Source organism: Castor canadensis, chromosome 10 (genome assembly GCF_047511655.1).
Source record: "Castor canadensis chromosome 10, mCasCan1.hap1v2, whole genome shotgun sequence".
Lineage (NCBI taxonomy): Eukaryota > Metazoa > Chordata > Mammalia > Rodentia > Castoridae > Castor > Castor canadensis.
The window spans coordinates 58,619-79,077 of NC_133395.1; the positions used below are offsets into that span (position 1 = coordinate 58,619).

General features: G+C 44.8%; 1 protein-coding gene across 1 annotated transcript; it reads right to left on the reverse strand.

Annotated features, from left to right (window-relative positions):
* Positions 1-5,035: 5,035 nt before the first annotated feature.
* On the reverse strand, positions 5,036-13,326 carry Champ1 (chromosome alignment maintaining phosphoprotein 1). The gene is made up of 2 exons (XM_020181789.2): positions 13,216-13,326; positions 5,036-8,705 (listed from the first exon to the last, which is right to left on the reverse strand). The coding sequence occupies exon 2, from the start codon at positions 8,656-8,658 to the stop codon at positions 6,253-6,255; it is 2,406 nt and encodes an 801-aa protein (XP_020037378.1). The 5' UTR covers positions 8,659-8,705; positions 13,216-13,326; the 3' UTR covers positions 5,036-6,252.
* Between the last annotated feature and the right edge of the window lie 7,133 nt (positions 13,327-20,459).

Here is a 20,459-nt window from a genome sequence, read left to right on the forward strand (position 1 = left end):
TTGATGACTACAGTTGGTAATGTACACTTCAAAATTGCTAAGAGGAAAACTTTAAATCTTTTTAACCACATAAAAATAAGTATGTGAAGTGCTGAATATATTAGTTATCTTCATTTAGTTATTCCAGTGTATACATATATTCAAACATATTATACCCCATAGATGTATACAAATATTGTCACTTAAATATTTTAAGGTTAAAATTTTGAAAATCAAAGATGACATATATATGAAATCTGTCCAGGCAAATGGGAATAATTCTTAATCAGACTGAAGAAACATAAATGGAAGGTACTGCTCTATTTAAAGTGGTTCTGAACACAAAACCATCGTGTTTCTAACTAATATAAAACTTAGGGATAACTATAACTCTCTCTAGCTCATAATTATCTGTCACTTGTTCAGTATATGAAAAGATGCTGCTTAAACTTCACCAGAACAGCCTTCTGATGACAAGAGCCCTTTACCCTTGACATCAAGGGAGGCCCTGAAACCACTCTGTGTCCTCAGAAAACACAGCAAGGTAGCCAGCCCCCTTAAAGACTATATGTGCCTATGAACATACAATTCTCGTCTGGATGCTTGCTCAACATGACCTGTATGTAGCTACTGGCAGATAAACTGCTTGCAGTATTGGCTTATCTTCGACTTGGAAAAGCAAATGCTTTGGGTTCTCTTAAGTTTTCCAGCCACCATGCTATCGAATTTGGATTTTCTGCCTGAATTTCCCATTTCAGGACACATTAGGATCCTAAGGTTTAAGCATATCCACCAAAGCTTCATGTGTCAAAATTCAGTTCTTTTTGCAAGGACTTAAAAGGGGGAAATTTAATCCAACTATAGCGTTTAAAAGAGATTCCTTTGGTAGTTATTCACATTAGGTAAGGTTAATGGAGTGGATCCCCCATAAATGAATTTTTTTTTAATTTTTTTATTCATATGTGCATACAGGCTTGGGTCATTTCTCCCCCCTGCCCCCACCCCCATAAATGAATATTGAGAGACACCTGAAGACACTCATTCACTCTCTTTCTCTCTCTCCCTCTCTCTCCTCTTTCTCTCTGCCATGTGAGGCCCTGTGCCACCATGTGACTCTGCATAAAATAATGTCTATTATATGACTTTAAGCAAAAGGTTCCTATGTTGAAAAAGACACAAAAGTAACTCACCTCTATGGGAGAAAAAAAAATTTCCTGGGAAGGAACACAAGAGAATTTTCTAGAGAAAAGTATTCTTAAAAGAGGTGTTTGTATTTGCCTGTCAAAAGCATAAGCTATGGTTATTGTAGGGAAAGTGATTATTAAGCTAATCACCATACCCAGGCACATTTACTGTTGCTAGGTAACCACCCAAGGTCAGATAGTTATGTAACTATTGCTGGATTTGCATGTGTGGTACATGTAATAACTTGTCTGGATGCTACCTTTGTCTATACTGGTATAAAACTGCTATACTGAGTAGCCTGGGCAACAAGGGCCACGATGTGGTAGACAATGGGGGCTGGCTGGCTGAGGGCTGCAATAGGTAATAAATCATAAAAAACTCCCTCCTGGCTCCTGTTTGTACTCCAGTCTGCACAAATCAACAGACCCACCTGCTTGGAGCAGGGTGTCTGACCAGAATTGGTGGTCATCAGGATTTTCAGCAGTCCAGTACGGAGACATCCACACCTCTGAGGGATGCAGGGGTGAGGGGCTAAAAGTTTCTTACAGTTAAGAAATGCCATAGAGAAGGATCCGGCCAAGAGGACTAGGTTACAAGAGTATAGGACAAGGAAGATCCCCTGGAACTGCATATCTAAGCTCTGGAGGCAGATTTCTTTTTCTTTTGTTGTACTGGGGATTGAACCCAGGGCTTTATGCTTGCCAGGCAAGCTCTCTACAACTTGAACCAAGCCCAGCCCCAGAGTCCATATTTCTACCAACATTCAGTTTGTATTACGTATTCTCTAAGACAGAAGCTTTCTCTGCCACATGAGGATACAGCAAGAAGGCATTCCTTCCCAAAGAAGAAAGAGGGTCCTCTCAAGGAAGTGGCTCAGCCAGCACCTTGGCCTTTACTTCTCAGTCTACAGAAATAATTTGCTGTTTAAGCCACCCAGCCTGTGGTTTTCTGTATAGCAGCAAAAACTGACAATAATCTCCCCTAGTCATCAGGGCCTGACACCACACTTTTAATGCCTGTATCCAACTGTGCTGCAATTTTCCACTTTCAGCCACACACACCTGGTCTCAGCTTTCAGTGGCTGCTATTCCATCATGCAGCTATTTCTCTGGGATGCTTATAGCATTCAAATTTCCTCTCTGCATTGCATAAACCCAAATCTTTCATTTCCTTGCTCTAATTTTGCTCTACTATGGCCTCAGCTGCATTCCAATTATTAGATCCTCCATCACTTGATGCAAAATGAGTTCTAATTTCCACTCTGCATTTTCTTTTAGAAGGGTGCCATTTAATCTCTAGGCATTTGAATTGTTTTCATTAATTTTTGATTCCACAATAAGAATTCATACACATTATTTCAGTCCTTGGTAGTTTGATTGCATCTTAAGGCCCAGAATATGTCCTACTTTTATTGATGTCCCTGTGCACTTGGAGTATGTGCCTATTCTGCAATTTTGGATAGACTATTATAGAGTTGCCTAACAAGGTGGTTCAAATCTTGTTATCACTGCTATCTATATACTTCTCTTATCTGAGAGGCAAATTATTTTCCAACTGTTTGTGGATTACTTCTTTTCAACTTCTGCTGGATATACTTCAAAGCAACCAACGTCTATTAGGTGTTAGGTTTGCCTTCATTATTAAATACCCTTTATTGCTAGTATACTTCCTTCCCTAGACTCCTTTTCTGAAGTTAAAAAAGACAAACCAACTTCCTTTTGGTTGGTTTTTGAATGATACTTTTTTACTTTTAAATCTTTCTTGTATTTAACATCTGGCTTTGTACGCAGCAGGTGGCTGCATCTCGTAATTCTATTGCTCTTGTCAGCTTTTGTCATACTTGGGGTAAATAGACCACTTACATTTATTGTAATTGTGCACCAGACACACGTGACCCAAAGTGGGACCAGGGGCTTCTGAAGCAATGTGGGTTATACTCTGGCCACCTTTTTAACACAGTCTACTGTGGCATGAGCCACAGGTTACCCAGCACAGAGAACCTGCCCAAATGTCTTCAGTGGGAAGACTGCTTGAGGAAGGTAGTTTGCCAACAGCAGTAACTAGACCTGTTACTTTAGCTGGTGTGTAAAGACCTTATTTTGTTAAGGGTAGATGGACTTGGGTTGACTCTTAAAAGGGTAAAGCCTGAGCAGTTATCACACCAGTCTACACAGTGACAAGGGCCTAGACCAGGAAAGGAAGTGGAAAGACACAATGCCAAAGAAGTCCATGGTTTCCATGGCATGACTGCTGTGAAGCCAGGCCAAGAAGTCAGCACCCCAACTTCTACCTAGGGGAGGCAGGCAGAACAACTCCCAAAGATGTCCAGGTCCTAATCCCCAGAGCCTGTGACTATAGCAGTTGTGAGGCAAAGGATGTGCTGAGGTTGCAAATTGGCAGACTATGAACAGGAGACTGTCCTAGGTTATCTGAGTGACTGACCCAAGCAATCAAGGTGGGAGAGGGGAGGAAAGCAAAGCCAAAGAATGAGAGGCTAATGGCAAGAGGGTAGAAATGCTAAGCTGCAGCCTTAAAGATGAGCCAAGGTGCATGGGACCTCTGGAAGCTGGGAAGAGCAAGGGGATACCTGACTGCAGTCCATGAACTGTTAGAGAACACACTAGTAGGTTTAAGACACTAAAGTCCAGGTAATCAGTGATATGAACAAGTGATAGACCATGTAATCAAAATAACATGAACAGCAACCACTACATTGAGAAAGGTACAAACTTTCAGATCTGGGGCTGTAATTCAACCTAGAAAGGAGCCCTCCATCTTGTAAGGCCTGCAGTTCTGATTTCATGAGCATCCCTCTAGGTCTTCAAGACAAAGTCACAGAATTCACACCAGCATTAGAACAACAGCAGTATCTGCTACAGTGAGATCACAATGTAGGAGTAGTAGAATAAAATTAAAATGGTCATTTGATACAATGGCATTGAGTCCATCCTACTGGAATAAAACACGGTACAGTTTTCCACTCACTTTTGTATTATATGAAAACACTGGGTCGAGTTCATTAGAAAGTCTTTATTACAGAGGAAGAAAATGAAAATGTCCTGAGTTGGTCACACTAATGAGAGATGCTACTTTTCAAAGGTTGCTAAGCTCTAAAAGAGTGGGTGAGACCAGAGCAAGGGTTTAACCAAACAGGGTTAAAGCTAAATTAGACCCATTGTCTCAGTCCTGGCTAGGCAAAAATTCCCTTCACACTTGCAGTGAGGCAGGCGACACAAGTAACCACTGGGCTCAAGCAACCTTTCCAAGCTACTGGGCACCAAGAAATGTCCCAGAGTGCCAATCACACAGTGCATAACCAGAGAATTCAAAAAAAAAAAAAAAAACAGCTTAGAAAATGCTGCTCAATATAGGAAAACTAGCATGTTGAAAACAAGTGGAAGCAGAAAAGAAAAATGGAACTTGGATCTCACAGCAAAAATTACTGACAGTTAATCTTGTCAACTTGATTGGATGAGGTTAGTAAAGCCAATGTCATTGTCTCTGGGCATTGCAATTGGATCATGAGGGCCCTGCCTGGTCAATGATTTAATCTACCCCTATATGTACAGACTACAGGGAGGTGGTGGGACTGTGGGAGAAAGTGAGTTGTTGCTAAAGGCGTGCCTTTGAGGGTGTATCTTGGTCCTGGCTGTCACTCCTCTTTGCTTTCTGGCTACTGGAGGCTTTCCTCTAGCAAGTCCTTCCTCCAGGATGCTTCTGCCTTGCTAAGGCCCTAAAACTAATGGTGTAAGTTGACTATGGACTGAAATCTAAAACCGTGAGCTAAAATAAACCATTAAACTGTTTCTCCCAGGTATTTGTAAGAGCAATGATGGTCTGATTAACACAATTACACAAAAGAAAACACCCATGAAGACACTGGTGGCATGAAAGCCTTTTTTAATTTGTTGATACACATTTGACAAAATATCTTGGAATAAAATAACCCATGAACAGGCATGAGGTATTTACAGTAACAAAACTGAAGTATTTCTCAAAAATGTATTTACATTTTTTTCTTCTGTCTCTTTCTCTCTCTCTCTCTCTCTCTCTCTCTCTAACATTTCACTATGGTACCTAGGCTGGTCTTCGGCTCCTGGGCTCAAACAATCGTCCTGCCTCAGCCTCCTGAGTAGCTGGGATTCCAAGTGTACCCCACCATGCCGAGCTCTGCTTATAAAACATTTTGCTGTGAATCTGGAAGACTTTCAGCTTCTACCCATTACCCTGGTCTTAAGCACCAACAGGGGGGCACGTAAGGCCCAGGCGGAGGAGTTTCAAACTCTGCAACACATTTGGCAATTAAGGATCATCTGTTAGTGTGAGCTGGCAGGGAAGTGAAGAGCAAGACACCACACGGAAGACTCCCCTGGAATAACTAAGGAAAAGAGCAACCCCACTACACTATCACTCTCTTAGCCTCCTGCTTTAAAGACTTACTCAACTTTCCCTGTTAGCAGAAAAATCAGCCACCCTGAGACTCCCAACTTTCTATGACATAAAAGTTAATAAACATCTAGAAACTGTTAGATTTATAAACTAATTTTACATGATCAAATAGAAAATAACTCATGATTTGAAAATACATTTAAGGAACAACTTTTTTCTCAAATTTATTTTTCACACCTAATTCTTAAACATTCCACTTAATTTTTTTTTTTTTTTTTAAAGATATTGGGGATTGAACCCAGGGCCTCGAGCATGCTAGGAAGTCCTCCACTGAAAATTTCTTTTATCTGAAATCAGTTTTACATAACACACAAAGATATGTTTTAACTAGGTGTTTAGAACTTGCTCTGTTTACTAAATAGAATGCCTACCCCTTTGTATTACTATTCAAATATACTTTTAAAAAAACAGAAGTTTTATTCATCTGAAATACACAGTAAAAATGTGTTGACTTATAAGGTAGCCAAAAAAGAGACCATGAACAAATAACCAAATGCTTCCTTTGTAACACTAGTGAAACAATTTAAACACAGTACACCATACACATCACCATCTACTGATCCAACTAGGCTACGGAACAAGCTACAATGTCAGCAAACAACTCTGCAGCAGAGCAAGTACTCACTCTGTGCTTGAAAATCAGATTGGCTGCTCCTCCAATGGGGACTCGAGGGCTTCCATCAGCTTCTTATTTGCCTCCTCGTTATGCCGGCTTTGACAATGCGTTAAATGCTTCTTAAAGCCTCTTGGGAAATTTGACTCAAAATTACAGCGTGGACATTTAAGTAAACTCTGCCCATGGGCTGCTACGTGATTTTTAAGGAGAGATTCCAAAAGAAATGCCTTCCCACAAATTGTGCACTTGTATGGACTATGGACATTGTGCTTATTGACCAAATGATGCAAAACTGCACCTTTTTTCATAGCACGACAGCAACAAATTTTGCAATAATACTTTCCCTTTCCTCGCTTCATGTATTTTGCAATCTCCTCTTCAGAGATAAATGCTTCTTTTTCTTCAGTGAACTGCAGCACGTTTTTGGATTGCTCTGGACTGGTCATGTCCATTTTGCTCTCTTTGCTAAAATCCAGAGATTCCACATCCACCTGTTCTTGATCACTGCTTGACTCTTGGCCCTTCAGGTCAATGGTGTCCAAATCTGATCTGATGTACTCACTACTACTAAGTTCAGCATCCGAGTTCTCTTGGCTGTCCTTCTTGAGCTTCTTGGAAGAAGGACTTAAAGCATCTTCCAGGAGTTTCTTAGGTGTGGCCAGCAGCTCTTCCGGAACCAAAGTGTCTCCCCTTTCCTCATCTCTGGCATCCAGCTGCAGTTCATCTCCAAGCTCTGCTGCCTTCTGAGCCTCTGAGAGCATGGGTGCTTTGGGGAGCTCAGGGAAAAGCGTGTGCTTCCGGGACTCAGGGAAAAGCACACGTTTCCGTGGTTCTGGGGAAACAGGAGGGACTGCTTTGGTGGACTCAGGAAACAGCGTGGACTTTCTAGGCTCAGCATCGATAGAGAGGACAGGCTTCCAGACATCTGAGGCCACTTTGGGGGACTCAGATGACCCAGAAGGACCCGATTTCCGTGCCTCAGGGAAGACAGAAGATTTCTGAGGTTCCATCATAAAGGAAGACTTCCAGAGATCAGGAGAACCACCACGGGAACTTTTCTGAGCCTCAGAAAAATCAAGTGATGCAGAGGTTTTCCTCTGGTCAGGAGAAAGCTTCCAGAGGTCTGGTGACCCTGAGGGTTTCCTGAGCTCTGGAGAACCCGCTGGGCTTCGGATATCTGGGGAGAGTGGTGGGCCTGGCCTGCGAAGCTCGGGAGACACAGGGGGAACTGCCTTCCAGTGCTCAGGTGACAAAGTGGGAGCAGTCTTTCGAAGCTCTGGCGGGCCAGACTTCCACGACTCTGGAGATGTGGGGGGAGTTTTCCAGGAACCAGGTGAGACTGAAGACTTCCAGGATGCAGGGGACACAGGTGGAGTTGGTTTCCAAGGGCCTGGTGATATAGAAGGAATTGGCTTCCAAGGTCCGGGAGACACAGATGGAGCAGGCTTAGATGGCTTCCAAGGTCCTGATGATGCAGAAGGACTGGATTTCCAAGGCCTAGGGGACCCAGGTGGCCCTGGCTTCCAGGATCCTGGTGACCCAGCTGGGGCTGGTCTCCGGGGCTCTGGGGAGATGGCAGGGAATGTCTTCCAAGGTTCAGGAGATTCTGATGGGGATGGCTTTCTTGGCTCAGGGGAGGCAGTCCGGGCTGGCTTCCGAGACTCTGGAGATGCAGTTGGTGATGGCCCCCAAGGCTCAGGGGAAGTAGCCAGAACCGGTGACTCTGGGGAAGAGGCTGAAGGGGGACCCCCTGTGTCTGTAAAGGGAGAGTGCTTCTGCGGCTTGGGGCTCACAAGAGCAACTTTCACTGGCTCAGGAGATATGGAAGCAGGCTTCTGAGGTTCTGGAGAAGGGACGGAGGCAGACTTCTGTGGATCACAAACCAAAGGAGCTGGTTTTGGAAGTTCAGGAGAAGGAACAGGAGTTTTTGGTGGCTCAGGAGGGACAACAGGGCCCAGCTTCTGAGGATCCAGGGGAACAGGAGGGACAGGTTTTGGTGACTCTGGAGACAAACCTGGGCCAAGTTTCTGTGCTTCTACGGGGAGGGCAGGGACAGGCCTTGGTTCTACTGGGCTAGAAGGTGTATTCTGGTGTTCAGGAGAAGGGCTTTCCACAGGATCTGCCTCTTTGTTTAACTGGCTTTTTGGGTGATCAGTCCACTTCTCTGGGGCTGCATGTTTGGACGTGATGTGATAGTACACATTAGAGTACATCTTGCTGGTGAAGAAGCACTTGTGGCAGTGGAAGAGTTTCGCGCTTTTCTGGTAAAATATCATCTTCCCTAGCCCCCCAGCATCCATGTGGTCACAGAACTCTGGGTGCATGGTGCCCATGTGGATCTGCACACTCTCATAGTCGGTGCCCCTGAACCCACAGTGGTCACACTGCAGGCGGGCTGAGGGCCTACGCACTTCCTGCAACACCTCCATCTTCTCTGTCACAACACACACTGTGCACTTTAGGTAGAAATGTTGTGCTGCAACAAGGCAGAAATAAGTTATATTTGTAGATCATGATTTTGAATAAAATGTTGTCCTAGTCCATGCTATGACTGCAAACTTAGTCTAGAATAGCATATGCTTTATTAGATATCTCTAAGATTTACAAGAGAAGGGGATGGAAAATGAATCTGAACAGAGTCCCAGGCACTCTACTAGGAGTTTCATATAGACCATCTCATTTAATCCTCTAGCACTATTACTTATCGTTTTTCATTTATAGATGAAGAAACTGAGATTCAGAGCAGTTAAATGAATTTACTTCTCCAGTCCAGGTTGTAGAACTCAGTGACCTAGGTGAGACCCCAGAATTACCTATTGACACTGACACTCTACACTTTGGCCCTAAAACCCTGAATCACGAAGTCGTCAGCACACAAAGATAAGTGAATACCAAGATTACATGTAGGTTATTTAAGGCTGGGCAAGACACTTCAAATCCTCCCAGAAAAGCATTCAACAATGAAATCTAGCTACAAAAAGATAAACTTTATTAACCGAATACTGGCTTGATTTAATGTTAACATTTCTCGTAATGTTGTACCTATCCTAATATTAAGCATTTAATTCATTCACTTAATAAATGGATTGTGCCAAGTGCCAGTGGCTCATGCCTGTAATCCTAACTTCTTCTTGTAATCCAAGAAGCAGAGATCAGGAAGATCATAGTTTGAAGTCAGCCGAGGAAAATAGTCTGAGACACAAAAAAGAGCTGGTGGAGTGGCTCAAGGTGAAGGCCCTGAGTTCAAACCCCAGCACCACAAAAATAAAAGCAGTTCCCTCAGCTTTTTGGTAAGGCTGAGACCACAGACTTTTAAGACAGAATAATTGATAAGACTGAATCCTCAGCCAGAGAAGAGCCTAGTGATTTGTCTCACCAGATAAGTAAGCCCTTACCAAATAAATAAAGATGCCAGCCAGACCTTTCTCAAACTCACCATAACTTCAATTTCTGTAAAGGGGGGGGGGTTGGTGGAGGGGAGACTGGGGTTTAAACTCAGGGCTTCACGATTGCAAAGCAGACACTCTACTGCTTGAGCCATACCTCCAGCCCATTTTGCTCTGGTTATTTTGGAAATGGTGGTCTCAGGAACTATTTGCCAAGGCTGGCCCCAAACCACAATCCTTCTGAAACTCAGAATCTCAGCCCCCCAAGAAGCTAAGGTTACAGGTGTGAGCCATTGGTACCCAAAGTGACCGCATTTTTGTTTGTTTTTTGGTGATGGGGGGGAGGTTGAACTCAGGACCTCATGCTTGCTAGGCAGGCACTCTGCATGACCTCATTTTTGACAAGCACTCAGACAACTGCCAGTGCAACTGCACTGTAAAAACAGCTGACATTTTGTTTATTATAAATGTTATTGACAAGCAGTGGTGAAAGAAGCAACACAATAGACAGGACCAAGAGTCAAAAGGAAGAGGACTCTGGCAGGAAGTGGGATGGTAGTGTTTGGACCCAGGGAGGAAAGGAAGGACCTGCTTCAGTAGCTTCTGCCCCCTTCTTTCCCTGTGTGCACATGGTTTAGGTGAGTTTATTCACAAGAACACAACAGGATAAACTGGCCATGCATATATAATTGCTACCAGTATATTCTGGCACACCATCAGCCCCTTCTCCATTCCCTACCCCTGCTAAGCTTTAATACTGACACCAGACCTCCCCACCTACCCACAGATGGTGCTATCAGAGTCCTCTCCGAAACCCAAAAGTCAGATGTAACTTACCTGCTCACATTTCCTAGAAGTTTCCCGGACACCTGCAGTGTAACATTTGAACATGACATACAAAGCTCTTCAGTCTGGTTCTGACCATCTGCATTCTCAAAGTGCTGACCACATGTAATTCCCTGACTCTACAAGCTGGGCCTTTCCACAAGATATTCCCTCTCTTTTACATTCCACATGCTACCCAGCCATCAGGCAAATCCTTCATCCTTCAGACAGTTCATCTTTTTAAGCACAGGTCATTTTCCCTCTCCCAGTCTCTGATGCCAGCCATATGCACACTTCCACCCCCTAGCACTCCAGCCTGACTCCTCACCAGACCATAGCTCAGAGAGCAGGGATGATCAATTTATTCATGGCTGTAACCCTTGTAACATCCTTGGTACACAGAGTATGTTCATAAAACATTCACTCAATCCTAACACTCTCATGAAGACTGGAAACTCAACCTTAGACTCACAGACTTTAAAAACTAGAGGAGACCTGAGCACCCATCTAAAGGATCATCTACTTTAAAACTCCAACTTATAGTTGAGGAAACAAGGCTGACAGTGAATGGCCTGCAAATGACCAGCCTCTGACAAAGGGCAGAAAAGAAAGTTCTTTCTAGAACATTATAAATGCAGTAAAATCTGGAAAAGCCAGTATAAAGTGGCCAAAAGTAACAAGATGAACCCTATCAACCATTTAGAATCCACATATCAATGGTATAAAACAGGAATGTGTGTCCGACATTCTGCACTGGGTAGGGTATCCCAGTCTCCAGATACTATCTCCAGCTGTGGGCAGAAAAGACACTTTAAAAAGCATCTTGGGACAAACTAGGGAACAAACAAAAGGCAGAACACAATGGCAGGGAGAATTAAAAAACGAGTCGCTGGTGGCTCACACCTATAATCCTAACTTCTCAGGAGGATCGAGGTTCAAAGCCAGTCCAGGCAAATAGTTTGTTAGACCCTATCTTGAAAAAAACCACCACAAAAACAAGGGCTGGTGGAGTAGCTCAAGGTATGGGCCCTGAGTTCAAACCCCAGTAATGCCAAAAAAAAAAAAAAAAAAGTCATTTGTGAGCACAGACACTTAACTTCACAAGGGAAAAATTATATTCTAGAAGCAGTAAGTAGAAGACAGCAGAACAAAATCCAGCTCAACAGTTTTGCAAAATGCTCCAGCAGGACATGGAACAAGATGATTTGTCAGGAAGACCCCATGAGAAGTCAGTACTGGACCAAAAGGGTCGTCAGAGGACTTGAGTCAAACCTTTTTATTTTACAATTGAGAAAACGAATGTTGAGGAAGAGAAATAACGTGTCAAAGATCACAACAAAAATTAGGTCTGATTCTCTGCTGAAACACAATGCTCTTCCCCACCATGTCTGTCTGAACAATCCATGGGTCCTTTACAGACCTCAGTCCAGGATCCAGCTTCTAGGCAGGGCTACAGAGCTGAGATTCCTTCCAGCTTTAACGTGTAGAAAAATGCTTTTCAAAATTTCAGAGCTCCTAACTATAAAAATAACTCTAAATCATCCAGATTAATGGAAATTTCATTCTTTTTGCCACTGTAGACTGCATCTTGCATTTTAAATTCTAATCCTTGGCGCTGTCAGCCCATCACGAGTAGCTTCAATGCAGCCCTATGCTATATTGTACCACATCTATTCCCATCCAATACTACTAATCATCTTTTAAAATACATTTTGAGAGTTAGTGAAGTGGCTCATGTGGCAGAGCACCTGCCTAGCAAGCTCAAGGCCGAGTTAAACCCCCAATACCGCCATACACACAAAAAAAATTTTTTTGATGTACACCTTTTTACACCAAAATCCAAGATGTAGAGAATGGTTAAAGCTAACTATTCTGTATACTTACTACCCTTGTTCTTCACCCCTAGCTGGTTTTTAAAGTTAATACAATATTATTTTTAAATGGCTTTATTTTAAAGAAAAATTGCACAAAATTCCCATGAACCGTTACATCCCCCTTCATTTCTCCTGTTAATCGTTGCATTAATTAGTGGTGGGTATTTGCATATTGTTTTGTTTTCTGGGCCAAGGCGGTACTAAGGTCTGAACTCAGGGCCTCCATGAGAGGCACGCCTCTAATGCTTGAGCCACGCCCCCGCCCCTTTTTTGCTTTAGTTTAACAACAGGGTCTCGCATATGTGGCCCACCGCGCCCAGCCTTTACTGATGAGCTGGGGTCACCTAACGGCGCCTCCCTAGCAGCCAGGGTGACAGACCGGAGCCGGCGGTCGGAAGGGCACTAGGCACATGGCCACGACTTACAGTCCGTGGGCTCGGATATGTGTCGTGTCGTGTGCATACCACTCGGCGTCCACGGAATGTGTACTCCCTAAAAGTGTCTCGCGTTCCTCACAACCTCTGATGCTTTCACCTAGGCACAGGGTCACGGGGTGCGCCTAACTTCATTGGGGGACACCACCCGCACAGGCGAGCAGCGGGAGCCCCGCCCTCCCCCTCTTGGCACCGCCTCCGGCCCTTTCTTGGCTGGGCGCCGCTCCCCAGGTCCCGCTAGGACCGCCCGCGGCCATCCGCCCGCGTCAGCCCACTAGAGGGGGCCCCGTTGCGGCTGCGGCCCCTGGACTCCGGACAGCAGCCTCGGCAGATTCCACAGCCACGACCCCCTCCCCCGCGAGAAGCGAGGTGCAAGGAGCGGAAGGAGCCGCGGTTCGCGCGGGAGCAAGACCGCGCACAGAGAAGCCGTGTCCGCCGCCCCACCCGGCCCGCCCGCCGCTCCTCACCGTCCGGCGCCGCGTCCAGGCCAGGGCGGCGAGGACCCCCGGGCAGCAGCAGCTGCGGGGCCTGCGCGCGGCCACCCGAATGGCGGCGGGACGCAAGGCCGGCCCGGAAGTGCCGCGCGCCCGCCCCGGAAGTACGCTCTCGCGCCCTCCCCCGCCCTCCTCGCGGCTGCTGGCGCGGAAAGTTCCGGTTCTCGGGTGGGCGGGCGGGAAGGGCCTGAGCGGGGTCCGCTTTCGTGAGCGCCGAGCTGTGTGCGCAGCTCCAAAGTTTTTCAACTTTTTATTGTAAACTGCGCAAAGACTCCCAGACTTCTTCCGTGTGCACGCTTCGCTGGAATTGAGTGCCTTCAGGGACATGCAGCAGTCACCATGGTTCCTCTCCACAACTCTCCACCTGCAAAGCTGAAACCCACCTACTAAACCCCTCCTGTGCCACTGGGGACTGACATTTCATCTAACACAGTGGCCTGCGAGTTTGTCGGTGTTATACATGTTGTACAATTTCCCGGTCCGGGGGTTGGAACTCAGGGCCTTGTACTTGCTAGACAGTCGCTCCAGCTTTTCCCTGCGTTTTTAAAATTGGATCTCTCTTTTTGCCACCGCTGGCCCCGCGCGCACCACAAGCCCAGCTGTGCCTTAAGACAGGGTCTCACTAACTTTTGCTGGGCTGGCATGGGATTACAGACGTGCACTACCAGACCCAGCCGGAATGCCTTTCCTTTTTAAAGCTGAATGACAGTCCATCCTATGGATGTATGTATTGTTGCAGGAACACTCAAACAGAGAGACGGGGCGCCAAAGCTTTCCTGAAGCAAGTTTATTAAGCAGGCCAGCGGCGAATCAGCGGATTTGCAATCCAAGGCTGAGCCCCAAGAACAAAGGGGAATTTCCTTATATACCATTTAGAGCAGGTTACAGAAATGGGGGAGCGGGTACAGCTTGTCCCATACATGGTCACATACTATTTCATTGGCCATTTTAACCTCTGGTGCAAGGTGACCCTTCTCTGGTCTCACTCCAGGTGACATTCCTTAAATCTGTTATTTTTGTTTCACTATTGCACTCTTTCTCTCTCATTATCTCCATATCCCCCCCCCCTTCCTGCCACATTCCCCCCTTTGATGCTTGACCCACCTCTGGGTCAAAGAGATTCATCTTGATCTAGGGGTTTACAGTTCCACAGCATCATTACATGAGCAGCTGGCTTCCATAATGGTCTTGAAGGACAGCAGTACCAGGGGGATTAGGCAGGGTAATATCAGGCATGCTCCTAAAACAGGGAACTTTGCCCCTGTTTAGGTCCTGAACCCACCTAGGACCTAAACAGGGGCAAAGCCTGGAACAGGTCATCGGGACTGTTAGGAAAACGCCGCACACCGCACACAAAGGAGGCTTACAAGAGTTATCTCATGCCCAAAAGTTTAATAAGCACGCTGGCTGGCCTCCAGAAAAAGGCACAGCAGCTTCTCTCAGCCAGTCTGATCGTAAGTAGCATTTGGGAGAAAGCAAGGGCAAGAGATGGTCTTTGATCTGCAAAAGAAGAGACCAGCTGCAGGAGCAAGGTCTAGGGGCAGGCAAAAGGAGGTGGCGGGAGATAAGGGACATTGGGCTTTGATCGGCAAGGGATGAGACCAGCTGCTGAAGCAAGGTCTAGGGGCGGGCAAAGTAAAGGGGTGGGAGATAAGGAACGGTGGGCTTTGTTTTGCAAGGAGTGAAACCAGCTGTGGCTTAGGCTGCAGAAGAGGCTGTACTTATCAGGGACTCCATCCCTTCCAGGTCTGCACAGGGACATGGGCAAACTTTTTCATCTTGTCAGTAATCTCTTCAATTACCTTTTCATCATCATCAATTGTAAACAGCAGTTACTCAGATTGAACTTTCCACATACGCTGCCCTCTGAGGCTAGCAAATAGTCCAAAGCCAAACAGTTTTGGTAGATGGTGCTGCGTATTTTAGTTTGTTGTTTTGCTAACACGTTGAGGATTTTAGCTGTTTCATTAGTTAGAATTTCGGCCACTGACTGAAGCCCGATGATGCGGCTGAGCATATAGATTGGGGTGCGATAGCCCCAGGAGCCATCTTCTGCTCATGTAGCAGGACCATAATATTGAATGATCCACTCTGGAAGCCATTCATTGTCCTTCCAGTCCCCTGTTTGTAGGGCATCTTGCTTTTTCCTGTTTACCCTTTCTTCATAAATGGAGACTCCTAATTTTTCACCTTGTCTAAAGGGGAGCAAGAAGAAAGAAGGCCAGTGGTGCCCAGAACACAGGACCCGAACCAGTCGTTGGGAAGGATTGTGTAAGCTCGTTCCCCACAGATCCAATATAGCCCCTTAGGCGCCCACCACTCTATGCCCACGGTCAGATTATTCCATGCTATTGCAAGTTTAGGGAAGTTAGCCAGCAGGTGAGGTTGTGGCTCTGTGTAATTGGGAGCCCCCACCACCACCACCACCACTGAGTCACCTTGAGCAGTATCATTGTAAAACTTTTGTTTCAAGTAGATCAAGTTCCCTACCAGGGTGGAGAATTGGTCTTTCGGAAAGGAGATACAGTAATTCCTGATAATAGAGGTTTTTAGGCTCTGAGTGCTCTCCCCGTGGCTAGGGAGAGCAGTTTTATTAAAGGGCTCCTGTGGGTTTTGTTCTCTTGCTTCCTATGGCCAATGGTCTCCCATATTTGTTCATCCACAAACAAAATGTGAAGTTACATTTAGAGTTTGGGTTATGGACTCAGCTAGTGAGAGAAACAGGTTTTTGGTTTAACTGAGATGGGAAACTCACTTTACATCTTCTCGTAGAAGGAGTGAAAGACCTGGTATGAGGAGCTCTCATGGGTAATAGTTACTAATTTGAGGTGCAGTAGAGTCCCGGATCAAGCCCCTTTCCATTTATCATTATACCAATCTTATGTTTCTGTGCCCAATCTGAGGGCTTAAGTATAGTAAAATTTACAGGGTTACAGGTGCCAAGGGAGCAGTTAGAGGTTGCTACTCCTTGTTGAAGGAGGGTGGAGGGTTCTGTCTTTTGCCAGGTAGCCCATGAAACACAACTCCAGTATGGGCAGCAGTTCCAGCTTGCGTCAATACATGGACAAGAGTTGTCTTCCTGGCACATATACTTATCATTCAACATGTAAGTTTTCTCCCAGGCCAGGCCTCTGCAGGTGTTTCTAATATCCTGAGGTCAATAGATGGAGTTTTTAGCTATTACCGCACACACATCAAAGTATATAGACACTGGCCTTTTGGGGTTGTAAACATGTGTCTGGCTAATAAGCTCCCCAGTGCTGGTGAAGTTTTGGACCTCTAGCCATTGCTCCTATGGGCAATAGATGGGGTTAAAACAGATATTCTGACTGTAATGAGAGCACATTGAGTAGGTGGTATGGTTGTGGGAACATGACCCAACAACTGTGCCTGCACAAGAATAATATGTATGGAAAACCAGAATTTTGGTAACAACACTTCCCACTCGGGTAGTGCATATACATGAGTCAAGTCAAGGCCTGGTGGTCCCCAGGTAGAATGCTGACCAAGATTAGCAAAAAGAAAGTATGGAAGGGACTCATCCCCAAAGGTGAGATGGGTGACTCCTCAAGCTTCTGCTGTGCGTAGACTATTCAGCTTCCAGAGTAACTACAGCAGGGCTAACATCTCATTGTCTGTGGTCTTCTGTTGTCTCCTGGGAAGAAGGGTCCTGTAGGGGAAGGGTATGGGTGTTATGAAGGGTGATCTTGCATGATGAGGCTGGGTCAGGGATGCACTCCCATTAGAGGGAAGCTGGCTCCACTTTGCTGTGGTGGATCCAGGAACGATCTCTGCTACTTTAACTGCGGTGGGGGTAGACAAAACAATGACAAAAGGGCCCCTCCAGTAGGGCTTTGGTGGTTGAACATTCCATTCCTTTATCCAAACAGCATCCCCTGGTTTGTAAGGGTGTGTGGGAGTTGTCAGGCTAACAGGGAGTCTCTCTCTTACCTAGTCATTGATTTTTGAGAGCATCAACCCAAGGGCCTGCATCTGTCTCAGGATGAGGTCACTTATTTCCTTAAGGTCCCCTCGTAGGCCATTAACTAAAGGGGGTGAGCTCCCAAAAAGAATTTCAAAAGGGGAGAGACCTATCCACTTGGTGGGGCTAGACCTAATTCTAAGCAAGGCTATGGGAAGTAACTGATCCCATTGTAGGTGGGTCTCCTGGCATAGTTTTCCCAATTGCAATTTTAGAGTCCTGTTGACACATTCTACTTTTCCTGAACTCTGAGGGCAGGAGGCCATGTGAAGCTTCCAAGTTATTCCTAAGCCCTTAGCCACCAACTGTACTACCTCAGCCACAAAGGCCAGTCCATTGTCCAGTCTAATAGACACAGGTATTCTGAACAGAAGGATGATTTCCTTTAACAGATACCTAGCCACTTCCCAGGCTTCCTCAAGTAGGGAAGGCTTCCTCCCATCCTGAGGAGGTGCAGACAAACACCAGCAAATATTTACATCCTCTGGCCCATGGAATCTCCGTAAAGTTCACAATCAGGTTTTCAAAAGGAGTTCCTCTAACACTTTACACCTGGGGTGGTGCTCTTGGCCCTTGACAGAGATTGTTTTTGGCACACAGACTTCACCTCTCATATACTGTCTTACTTATGCCAGAGAGCTTGGGGACATAAAAATGCTGGGCCAAGGTGGTCTTGAGAGCTTTCTGCCCTGACTAAGTTCCTTCATGGACCTGCTTGACAAATGTGGGAGACAGTGACTCTGGAATTTCAATATGGCTGTCAATGAATTTCCACCACTCACCTGGCAGGAAATTTCCTCCTTCAGTCTCAAACCAAGCCTGTTCTTGTTAAGTATACCATGGGGTCATGGGAACAAGGCAGCTTCAGTGAGACTGACATTTGTCCTCCTGTGAGGGCTGTTCACTTGGTTTCCCTATCAGCTTTCCAGTTTCCCTGAACAGCTGCTGTCTCCCCTTCTGGAGCCCTCAGCACCAGTGCCTTAGGGGCCCACATAGCTTCTAGCAATTCCAGAATTTCTTGTCCATATTTAACACTTTTTCCTCCCAAGTTAATGAGCCCCCTTTCTTTATATAGGGCTCCATGGACATGAATGGTAGTGAAGGCATATTTAAAGTCCATGTAGATGTTTATCCGCACTCCTGCAGTGAGCTGGAGTGCCCATGTGAGAGCAATGAGCTCAGCTTTTTGTGCAGCAGTCTCAACCAGCAGCAGGTGTGCTTCAGTGACAGTGTCCAGAGTCTACTACTGCATATGCAGCAAAATGTATGCCATCCTGGACAAAGCTGCTGCCATCTGTGAAATACTCAACATCTGGATGACTGATAGGCAGATCAGTGTCAAATCTGGCTGGCTGGATTCTCTGCGTTGTTTATTATATTGGAGGAAAGATTTCAGTCTTTCACTATTGAGTATAAATGTTCACTGTGGGTTTTGCATACATGGCTTTTATTATGTTGAGTTAGTTTCACCTATTTTTAGTTTGTTGTGTGTGTTCATCATGAAATGGTGTTGATTGAATCATGTTAAATTACTTTTCTGCATCAATTGAGATGATGAAGTGTTTTCTTTCCTTCATTCTGCTAATGTGGGGCATTACACTGATGGATATTTGTATGTTGAACCATCCTTACATTCCAGAAATAAGTCTTACTTGGTCATGGTGCATAATTCCTGTGATGTGCTGCTGACAGATTTGCTAGTATTTTGTTGAGAATTCCTGCATCACTGTTCATCCCCATGATGATATTAGATATTGGTCTATAGTTTTCTATGTTTGTCCAGCCTTGGCATCAGAACATTGCTTGCCTCGTGGAATCAGCAAGAATGTGTTTTTTCCTCTTCAACTTTTAAAAAATTTAGAAGCCACATGATCTTTATTTTCAGCTTTGCTTTTGTAAAATTTTGTAGGATTCACCAGTGAAGTAATCACATCCAAGACTTTTCTGTGTTTGGAGATTTCTGATACTGATGCAATCTGCTTACTCATTATAGATCTATTCAGATTTTCTATTTCTTTGTGATATAGTTTTGTAGGTTTTCTATTTCTAGAAATTTGTCAATTTCAAATATGCTATTTTGTGGTGTACAATTGACCTTAGTACTCTCTTATAATTCCTTTTATTTCCTTAGAAATGGGTGAAATGTCCCCACTTTCACATCTAAAATTGATAATTTCTTCTCCTTTTTTTTAGACCATTAAGCTAAAAGTTTGACAATTTTCTTGATATTTTTAAAGAACAGACTTTTGTTGATTTTGTCTGTTAGTTTTCTAATCTCTATTTCATTATTCTCAGCTTTAACTTTGTTACTTTTTTTCTTCTACTAGCTTGGGTTTTCTTTGTTCTTTCTTTTATTATTATTTTTTTTAATTCATATGTGCATACAATATTGGGTCATTTCTCCCCACCCACCACCCCCCACCCCCTCCCTCTCCCCCCCATCCCCTCGATACCCGGCAGAAACTATTTTGCCCTTATCTCTAATTTTGTTGTAGAGAGAGTATAAGCAATAATAGGAAGGACCAAGGGTTTTTGCTAGTTGAGATAAGGATAGCTATACAGGGAATTGACTCACATTGATTTCCTGTGTGTGTGTGTTACCTTCTAGGTTAATTCTTCTTGATCAAACCTTTTCTCTAGTTCCTGGTTGCCTTCTCCTATTGGCCTCAGTTGCTTTAAAGTATCTGCTTTAGTTTCTCTGCATTGAGGGCAACAAATGCTATCTGGTTTTTTAGGTGTCTTACCTATCCTCATACCTCCCTTGTGTGCTCTCGCTTTTATCATGTGATCAAACTCCAATCCCCTTGTTGAGTTTGCCCTTGATCTAATGTCCACATATGAGGGAGAATATACGATTTTTGGCCTATTGGGCCGGCTAACCTCACTCAGAATGATGTTCTCCAATTCCATCCATTTACCAGCAAATGATAACATTTCATTCTTCTTCATGGCTGAATAAAATTCCATTGTGTATAAATACCACATTTTCTTGATCCAATCACCAGTGGTGGGGCATCTTGGCTGTTTCCATAACGTGGCTATTGTGAATAGTGCCGCAATAAACATGGGTGTGCAGGTGCCTCTGGAGTAACCTGTGTCACAGTCTTTTGGGTATGTCCCCAAGAGTGGTATTGCTGGATCATATGGTAGATCAATGTTTAGCTTTTTAAGTAGCCTCCAAATTTTTTTCCAGAGTGGTTGTACTAGTTTACATTCTCACCAACAGTGTAAGAGG

Coding starts and splice junctions, on each gene's coding strand:
- Champ1 (XM_020181789.2), bottom strand. CDS start 8,658: ATGGAGGTGTTGCAGGAAGTGCGTAGGCCCTCAGCCCGCCTGCAGTGT.